This window comes from Penaeus chinensis, chromosome 9 (assembly GCF_019202785.1).
Source record: "Penaeus chinensis breed Huanghai No. 1 chromosome 9, ASM1920278v2, whole genome shotgun sequence".
NCBI lineage: Eukaryota > Metazoa > Arthropoda > Malacostraca > Decapoda > Penaeidae > Penaeus > Penaeus chinensis.
The window spans coordinates 12679476-12689475 of record NC_061827.1 but is presented as its reverse complement, the minus strand read 5'-3'; the positions used below and the strand labels follow the sequence as shown (position 1 = coordinate 12689475).

The 10000-nt window shown below is 38.1% G+C and overlaps 2 protein-coding genes across 5 annotated transcripts in view; both read right to left on the bottom strand.

Annotated features, from left to right (window-relative positions):
- Nucleotides 1-7752, bottom strand: part of LOC125028914 (DNA-directed RNA polymerase III subunit RPC6-like) — a 7988-nt gene extending 236 nt beyond the window's left edge. The window contains exons 1-10 of one of the 4 annotated variants that reach the window (XM_047618533.1): nt 7526-7752; nt 7228-7308; nt 3982-4028; nt 3675-3792; nt 3455-3556; nt 2984-3133; nt 2712-2839; nt 1503-1626; nt 549-719; nt 1-48 (exon numbers count right to left, since the gene is read on the bottom strand). The exon at nt 1-48 is cut by the window's left edge and continues 236 nt beyond it. In XM_047618533.1, the coding sequence (XP_047474489.1) occupies nt 1-48; nt 549-719; nt 1503-1626; nt 2712-2839; nt 2984-3133; nt 3455-3556; nt 3675-3792; nt 3982-4019 (879 nt within the window). In that variant the 5' untranslated portion in view covers nt 4020-4028; nt 7228-7308; nt 7526-7752. Of the gene's footprint in view, nt 49-548; nt 720-1502; nt 1627-2711; nt 2840-2983; nt 3134-3454; nt 3557-3674; nt 3793-3981; nt 4029-4541; nt 4629-7227; nt 7309-7439 lie in introns of all 4 variants that reach the window. The other 3 variants (XM_047618532.1, XM_047618531.1, XM_047618534.1) reach the window with 3 other exon arrangements.
- Nucleotides 7753-9783: 2031 nt separating this feature from the next.
- The window catches only part of LOC125028847, a 10933-nt gene continuing 10716 nt past the window's right edge, over nt 9784-10000 (bottom strand). The window contains exon 11 of the mRNA XM_047618389.1: nt 9784-10000. This exon is cut by the window's right edge and continues 222 nt beyond it. Coding sequence (XP_047474345.1) covers nt 9990-10000 — 11 coding nt within the window. The 3' untranslated portion in view covers nt 9784-9989.

The following is a 10000-nucleotide window of genomic DNA, read 5'->3' as shown; positions in this document are numbered from 1 at the left end:
GCACTTGATTGGAGTTACATTGCCGACGTCATCACACTCCTTAATCAACTGAAAAAAAATAATAATAATGATAATACACAAGAAATAACTACTCATACTTCCAAATAATAGAAAAGCAATTCACTTCACTGCATGTCATTTTGAGGTCTTCCAAATTAGAAAATTATAGGTTTTGTAGATTTATATATTTATATATATGTATATGTATATACATACATACATGCATGTATGTATGTATGTATGTATGTATGTATGTATGTATGTATGTATGTATGTATGTATGTATGTATGTATGTATGTATGTATGTATGTATGTATGTATGTAGGTGTGTGTGTGTGTGTGTGTGTGTGTGTGTGTGTGTGTGTGTGTGTGTGTGTGTGTGTGTGTGCGTGTGCGTGTGCGTGTGCGTGTGCGTGTGCGTGTGCGTGTGCGTGTGCGTGTGCGTGTGCGTGTGCGTGTGCGTGTGAGTGTGAGTGTGCGTGTGCGTGTGCGTGTGCGCGTGTGCGTGTGAGTGTCTAATAATGAGCATGAACTTTTTAGGACGAACCGGGCAAACTCCACAGGGGATGCACATGAGGGTTGGGGTTGGCAGGAGCCCAGTTACAGCACGGTACAGCTTTACACCTTCAGCTCCCTCGCTTGCCACTGAACGCTCAACTTTCCCATCAAAGACAAGGGTTTCTAAGATAGTTTCAATGTCCTCAATGCTCAATTGCACCTGCAGAGTAAAAATTAGAACTAGATAACATGTAAAAAATGTGAATGCATATTAATTCATGTCTATCTTTACTTAGGTCTGCACCTATGTGTTTGTATCTCCTTGACTGTGCCTCTATGGTCTCTCTCTGTGCATTAGGGAGAGGGAGGGAAGGGGAGGGGAAGGAAGGGGAGGAAGACGAAGAGAAAAAGAAAGAGAAAGAGAAAGAGAAAGAGAAAGAGGGAGGGAGGGAGAAAGAGAGAAAGAAAGAAAGAAAGAAAGAAAGAAAGAAAGAAAGAAAGAAAGAAAGAGAGAAAGAAAGAAAGCAAGAAAGAAAGCAAGAAAGAAAGCAAGAAAGAGAAAGAAAGAAAGAAAGAAAGAAAGAAAGAAAGAAAGAAAGGAAGAAAGAAAGAGAGAGACAGAGAGAAACACTATATACTATTCAACCAGTTTCATAAAATGACTGTTTCAAACACAATATGACACAAGGTGACTACAGTACTGTTGCCATTATCAGTATCATTAGTTTTTCATTATCATCATTATTTTCATTAGCACTATTACACATGGCTTATAGGAATGTTACTTCAACTGTGATTGCATTGTGCCTGTTTCATTGTGTGGGTTTCCATGGGTTTATGTGCATGTGTGTGTGTAGTACAACATCTACCCAGCAATCAAATCACTTTCTCCAGGTGCTTTACAACGAGTCTCAGGTGGTTCAAACTGGCACCATGGCTACATACAGACCAAACATTTGTGCGTGTTATGTGATGCATGCACTAACATAAAAACACAACTTACTTTTGTGATTCCTAGCTCAGATATATGCTTTAGAACTTCTTTGGAAGCCACATATGATGCATTGCGTACAGCTATGGGTCCACCAGCAACTTGCCTCGCACGAACCGCTCTTTGCTCTAGAAACCTAATTGAAAATGTTTTAAGTGATTTTTCTCTTGCCATCAATATCAACTGTGTATTACTATAATCATTCCTTAAATATGAGAGAGAGAGTGAGAGAGTGAGAGAGAGAGAGAGAGAGAGAGAGAGAGAGAGAGAGAGAGAGAGAGAGAGAGAGAGAGAGAGAGAGGGAGAGAGGGAGAGAGGGAGAGAGGGAGGGAGGGAGGGAGGGAGGGAGGGAGGGAGGGAGGGAGGGAGGGAGGGAGGGAGGGAGGGAAAGAGGGAGGGAGGGAGGGAGGGAGGGAGGGAGGGAGGGAGGGTGGGAGGGAGGGTAGGAGGGAGGGAGGGTGGGAGGGAGAGAGAGAGAGAGAGAGAGAGAGAGAGAGAGAGAGAGAGAGAGAGAGAGAGAGGGAGAGAGGGAGAGAGGGAGAGAGGGAGAGAGGGAGAGAGGGAGGGAGGGAGGGAGGGAGGGAGGGAGGGAGGGAGGGAGGGAGGGTGGGAGGGAGGGTGGGAGGGAGGGTGGGTGGGAGGGAGGGAGGGAGAGAGAGAGAGAGAGAGAGAGAGAGAGAGAGAGAGAGAGAGAGAGAGAGAGAGAGAGAGAGAGAGAGAGAGAGAGGGGGAGAGGGAGAGAGGGAGAGAGGGAGAGAGGGAGGGAGGGAGAGAGGGAGAGAGGGAGGGAGAGAGGGAGAGAGGGAGGGAGGGAGGGAGGGAGGGAGGGAGGGAGGGAGGGAGGGAGGGAGGGAGGGAGGGAGGGAGGGAGGGAAAGAGGGAGGGAGGGAGGGAGGGAGGGAGGGAGGGAGGGTGGGAGGGAGAGAGAGAGAGAGAGAGAGAGAGAGAGAGAGAGAGAGAGAGAGAGAGGGAGAGAGGGAGAGAGGGAGAGAGGGAGGGAGGGAGGGAGGGAGGGAGGGAGGGAAAGAGGGAGGGAGGGAGGGAGGGAGGGAGGGAGGGAGGGAGGGAGGGAGGGAGGGAGGGAGGGAGGGTGGGAGGGAGAGAGAGAGAGAGAGAGAGAGAGAGAGAGAGAGAGAGAGAGAGAGAGAGAGAGAGAGAGAGAGAGAGAGAGAGAGAGAGAGAGAGAGAGAGAGAGAGAGAAACAGAAAAAGAGAGCAATACCTCCAACACTGCTGGTTCAGAATATCCACAAACTCAGAGTCAAAGTGCTGATCAGAATACCAAGCCCCACCGGTGAGTGACCGGTCAGGTTCCAAGTTATACAGAAGATATGTCTTCTTTTTTGGAGCCTGGCTAAAGAAAGTATATATGTTACAAAAGTATCAGGGATTGGTTTTCTGACAAGTGAAGATATCTGGCAGGTATTGATCATAATCAGCAAGGAAAAAATATGGCATACATTAATGTTTGTAAATGCATCAAGTAAAACTGACCGAAACAGAATTGAAGCTCTTGATCAACTTCTTGCTCTCTAGTTTCCTTAACACCTTATCAACGGTGTTCAAATGTAGGTTGCTTTTGGCACGGATTTCACGTGCCCAGATGCCCTGGGTTCCACTCTCCTCAATGATCTTGTACACAACCTTTATGAGAGACATAAAAAATTGGTTATTTCAATATTTCTTGTATCTTTTACACATCAAGAACCTTCTCAGATCATGAAACCTTTTTTTCAATACATCATTATATTCATACTGATGTTAATTTCCACTGTCAATGCCATGGTATATGAAGGACATCATTATATTCATACTGATGTACTGATGTTAATTTCCACTCAATGCCTATTATTAACCTTCATTTTGAATGGTATATAAAGAAGTAAGTATCAAGCCCAAACTTTGCTTAAATTAATAAAAATGCATAAATTACATGACAGGAAAATTAGTATAAAAAGAAGTTACCTGTTCCTCTGGCTCAGCACCCTTTACCCGATGTAGACTGCCAGGGTCACGTAATTTGAAAACTAGTACATCGTCATCTTTCTTCAACATGTCAATTCGACTCTGGAAAAAATAATTCATTATCCTCATTTTTCTTTTTTTTCCTTCTCTCTAATACCAGTTTAACAACTATACTTACATTGAATAAATAAGTACTGGTTACTAAACATATCATATTTACAGTAGCCAAAAGCTTGTTGATGATTTCAACAATCTGCTGTAGTTTAAGAGTGGGCATGTCATTCTGGATGATTTGGTATGTGATCCCTTGCTTGAATTCTCCACATAACTGCAGAACTCTGTGGAAAAAAAGTGTCAGTAAGATTCTGCTAGTCTTTTTTTATATGAAAGTTATCTTACAGATCAAGACATAAAGTTTTGCTCTTTAGATTTAAGATTTACAATTTTGCTCTTCAGATTCTCTAGTCTCAGGTGTATACAGAGAAAATACACAGCATATTCAATGACTGATCATGCAAGTGCTTTACCTTTGCTCTACTTCAGCTGCTAGATCTGGAGTTGCCATTATCAATAACTGATGGGAGTGAAAAATAATGAGTTAGTAAATTTCTTGGCCTTTTCCTGACAAAAGTTAAATTTTCAGAATAACATGTACTGCACAACAACAACAACAACAACAACTAAACTCAATAAAGATTAAAACAAAAAACATATAAATGCACTGACAAATAACTAAATAACTTGTTAGAGATACAAGTGATCTCATTGATTACATTTCTAAAAATCCCTGTATTTAATGTCATATCAGTATAACTGGTATTTGCTTAAATGTTTACAAATTTTCCTTAATGAGACATTTAACTAAACTTCACTGTTACCGACAAAACTATAATGGTGCTACTTCCTCCAGTCATCAGGATTTTTTAGGTTCAATGTACTTTTCAGAGAGATGGTTTCAGAAGTCTTGTTGTGTAAGGTCAGCTACATGTCACACCTAACTATTCTAAAAAGCAATATTATCTACATGTGAAAGAAACATTAAAAAGTCACAAATCCATGTAAACAATATACTTTTAAAATTACTTACACCCACTAATTCCTTGGGATTAACCAAAAGTATTCATCTGTATTCTTTTGATAATGAAATTACCAGCCATGATCTTCACCCTAATAGCTGGGCAAGGCATAAAGTTGCTATACAAAGGATAATTAGGGATAAAAATAATCTAGACAGCAATACAGAGATTGCATCCAGGTACATATATCATATACACTGTTAACTCTTGTTTTCACACCTCAACAGAGCATATATAGATACAAAGATGAAGCATTCAACTAATATTTACTTTTCGCTGCTAATGAAAATATATAATATGCTATCAATAATGTCAATTATGTGATACATCTAGACTTTGGTGAGCTCTATTAATACGCCTACCTGTGATCTAATTATGCATTATATTTTATTTCCTGCAAATATTCACATATTATGATTTGCTACAGTGAAAAATGATACCAGTCGCTACCAAAATTTACTTAAGAATTCGACGTTGTATTGAAGCATTACTCAGAAATTTTGATTCTTTAGAATATATACTTAGAGAAAAAATAACCTATATTTATGCTGCACAGCCACCACAGGAGAGTATGGTAGTGAAAAAGGTAAAGAGAGGGAGCAAATGGAGTAAGGCAGAGATTAGTAAAAGGCTAAAGGGCGGGTTAAGGGTGAAGGGCAATTAGATCAATCTGAATTATCTATGCATCTGAGGAAGGAAGAGCATCACTGTATGAGGAACAGTGCAAAAGAGCCATCAAAAAACAATCAGTGGATAATAAGGGTAGAAATAGATATAAGAGAAGTAGGAGGAGAAGCACCCAAACAGGGGAAAGAGGTGAAATATCAGGAAGAACATCAGGAGATGAAGGAATTAGAGAAAGACACTACTGTGACGCATACAGGAGGGAGCGGAAAGGACAATAGGGAAAGAAGGGGAGTTGGTTCTATCTATATTAACTTAGCAGCGCAATTTTGCTTTCTAAGTTGTCTAAAATGGTAAAATTACAAAAAGCTGACTTTGTGGATGAATGAAATATCATATGATTATTTCATAATTGAAAACTAACCTTCCTCCCTCTGAACTTCATCTCTTACTAACAATTAATAAAAAAGATTTAAACGTGCATTGCACATATAATAATTTTGATAATTTTTTAGTTTTAGAGTCATTCAAACTTGCAATTATTTCTTGTCTCAGATATTATGCATGGTCTATTATTGTTAACCATTGCAAATGATTTATGTGAAACCACATACAGTGCCATATGAATAAAAACCTTACTAACCTGAGGGCTTTGCTGCCAGACCCCCACACCACCACTGTATTTCTCTACTGGGCTCTGCCCCTGGATCTTACCCAATTGTTGAGAACTCACTCATCACATGGTATTTGTCATGACCTAATACCGGGTATCTTCATTTGTATATTATTCTTTGACTGTACAGATTATCTAATGTATCAGTGGGTGTAGTTTTCCCTTTCTCAAAATGTCATTAGGTTTCCCTATCTTAGTACAGTCACTGGTTAATCTTTACAGTATGGACACACTAAGCTAAGGCAAATTATAGATGATATTCTTGTACAGGAAAAAAATTACAAGATATAATTTGCAGACTTGAAAGATAATGCCACAAATAAAGGAAAAAGATGGCAGAAAGAACTGCTCACAGCCTAAATCCACTTGATTCTCCCTAGTTTAATTTTTATCTTGCCAGGCATACTAAGGTGATAACTATTGTATTTGCCAAGGAAATGCCATAGATGAAAAGGCAGAAGAAATCCCAAAGATGAAAAGTTTTCTTATCTTTGTCGCTCAGTCCATTAAAGGCAAGGTTTACCTTGTACTAAATGGTTATCTGAAAATGAAACCTGTCATATTTTCTACTCTGAATCCTGTCATTTTATTTATAAAAAGTAATTGAGCACTTGATTTATTTATTCACTGAAAAATTTCTGCCTCGTCAACATCTAAGGTCATTAGCGGTGTATACAAAGTGATAGGGTGGAGCTTGATGGCAAAGCCCCCAGGTAAAGTTTTTGGGTTCAGTAAGGAAATGATTGTGGATTTCCAGAATGGTCATTTGTCAAAACAAAAAAAGTATACCAGGCATCAACATATTATGGTAAAGTATTATGACAAATAGGGTAAATACGAGTTAACAATTTGGATAAGTGGAAAGAAGAAGGGGATGAAGAAGACAAGGACAAGGAAAGAGGGGGGTTGGGTACTTGACATAAAACACAGCACAAGTTTTTTGTCCTGGACTGTAGCATGACAATAACGCAATCCATATGACACTGTTTCTCGGATATAGCTACCCGTTTCTAGAATTCAGTATTTGTGATAAAATATTTAATACAGAAGTGATTATAAAACAATATTTGATTTATTGTGAAAAAACAGGTGACAAAACATGCTGACAATCATTTCAGTTATGGTTCTTATTTTTCTTATACATTCAGCAACAAGTACTTCACTCTTGTCAGTGTTTGTCCATGAATGTATCTTTGACATTTGTAACATTTTGGAATTGGGAAGATATAGTGATGAAATATATATGGTATATATACTTCCAATTATTATTCTCTTCGGTAATTTACCTTGGAAAGTAATCTTCACAGATCTTGCTGGAATCCATTTCTCATTACTGACTACTTGCTTTTTATAGTTTATCCTTATGACATCAATGATGTATAATATGGTACAAACTTTACCTTTAATACTTTGGATATCCAGGTCTTTTCTACGTAAAAACTGTTCAGTGGGAACAGCCTGAGGTAATATTCTGGAAATTGCTTAGGAATAGATAGAAGGTAGGAAAGGTTAGGTTTGGATTGTTGGGTTCATGTGTTACCCAGGTTTTGGGTCTTCGTCTTTCCAGATTTTAAATTTCATGTAATGGGTTTATTTAGCATATATCATATACCTCCAGTCTAATTTCTTTGTTTGTTCTCAGTACTCGCAGTATATCTTCTTTGATGTATTTGTGAAGCTTTGCTGAGTTGTACTCACGTTTCGGTGTCTGGGACAGCTGACGTTTATTGTATTTCGTCTGTGTCGGCTTCTTGATTCGGCGGAAAATTTGGAAAAAAAGGCTCTGATTCTTTCGTGAGATTCTTAAAAGTGAGAGACAATGTTTGCGGTGTATAGGCGAAAGGTTATCATAAACTAATTATCGCATCGACATGTTCTGAAGCAAGCATGAGAGATACAACTCGCCGAGAATTTGTTTACATTTCGTTTTCTAAAGAAACCGTGGCATTGCCGATTTTTGTTTTATTTATTTTATTATTAATGTAATTTACGGGTAGACCTCACAAAGTATCTATGCCCAAAAATGCATATTCTAAATTGAATATCAAATATGGATTTGATGATATCACTCAAGCATTACGGTAAAGTATCGGTAAATAATCACGCCAATCTATAAGAGAAAGTGAGATATTGCATACTGTACATTGCGTCATACAAACACAGTATTCACAAATATAATACGCAGGATGTATATATGAAAGGATGGACATTTACACACACACACACACACACACACACACACACACACACACACACACACACACACACACACACACACACACACACACACACACACACACACACACACACACACACACTAACAAGGTTAGTATGGAACTTACACACACACGCACACACAAACACACACGTACGCGCACAGGCACACGCACACGCACACGCGCACGCACACGCACACGCACACGCACACGCACACGCACACGCACACGCACACGCACACGCACACGCACACGCACACGCTCACGCACACGCACACATGCACACACACACACACACACACACGCACGCGGACAGGCACACACACACACACGCGCACACACACACACACACACACGCACACACACACACACACACACACACACACACACAAACGAACACATACAAACGCGCACACACACACACACACACACACACATGTACACAAGATCCATATGGACCTTGTGTGCATATGTGCGTGCAAACACATATACGGGCATACATTCATTACACACACATGATTAACTGAGTGTGCGGGTGTGTACTGTTGTGAATGTGCCTCCCCTCTCTCTCTCTCTTTCTGCTCACACAATCATAATGATGGCAGTGATAGTGGTGTTATTATTTTTTATCATCGTTGTCATAACTATTGTCATCATTTATAATTATTATCAATGTTACCAGCATTATTATTATATTTATCATTACTGTCATTCTAATCATTATAACTTGTAATTATTGTTATGATCTTTGTCATCATTATTTTCATCCTTAACATCATAATAATTTTCACCGTCATGACTGTTATTATTATTATCATTATTATTGTTTTTTTACCATCATCATCATTATCATTATTATTATTATTATTATTATTATTATTATTATTATCATTATTATTATTGCTATCATTATTATGATAACAACTATCATCACTGTTATCATTACTATCATTAGTATTATTATTATCATTGTTATTAATAATTATTATTATTATTATTGATATTGCTATCATATTATTATGATAAATAGTGTTATTATTGCTATCATATTATTATGATAAATAGTGTTATTATTGCTATCATTATTACTGTTGTTATTCTTGTTATCATTGTTATTATTATTACATAATTCATTATTATTAGCACTGCTATCATTGTGTGTGTGTGTGTGTGTGTGTGTGTGTGTGTGTGTGTGCATGTATATATATGTATATATATACATACATACATATATATATATATATAGATAGATAGATAGATATACACACATGTATTTATATAAACTATTTTTGCAGGGAAAATTATTGTAGCAGTATTAAACATTTATATTTATTCCTGTTTAATAAATTTTGTCTAACTTGTGACTGAAGGGTAAAAAAATATAATGGATAGGGGACCAGCGTACGAATGCTCTATACTTTTCTTAGTTTATCTTAGTTTCTCTTACTCTCTTCTCATAAAGTCCATCAAGTGGCCAAGTAGCCTTAGAGAATACAGAAGGCTGATAATTCATGACAGTTTACACAACTTGCTGAGCAGCGAGATGTTCTGATCCAGTTTTATCCTTAAACCGGCGCAATTCACTTTCTACAGTAAACAGTATGCCTCTTCTACACAATCCAACTTAGCTCATTTCTGAAGGATTTACTCTTATTTGAAAATTATAATTTTACGATACGACTTTTAGATCACTGATCTTGGTACACCGTCTCTATAAAATAATGAAAGTAAAACCAACAATTCAACAGTATTCATTTTATTGATAAAATGGTAAATATGCATTGCTTCTTCATACGTTCTGTGTATAGGCGTTGCTACTAATACTTAAGCCTAAATACTTTACTCTTATGTGTGTTTACGTGTGTACATTCGCATGTATATCAAAGCTTCGATTCAGACAACGGCCAGCACATTACAGCACAGGTAGAGAAAAAGCGCCCCCGAATTCATCTACCCT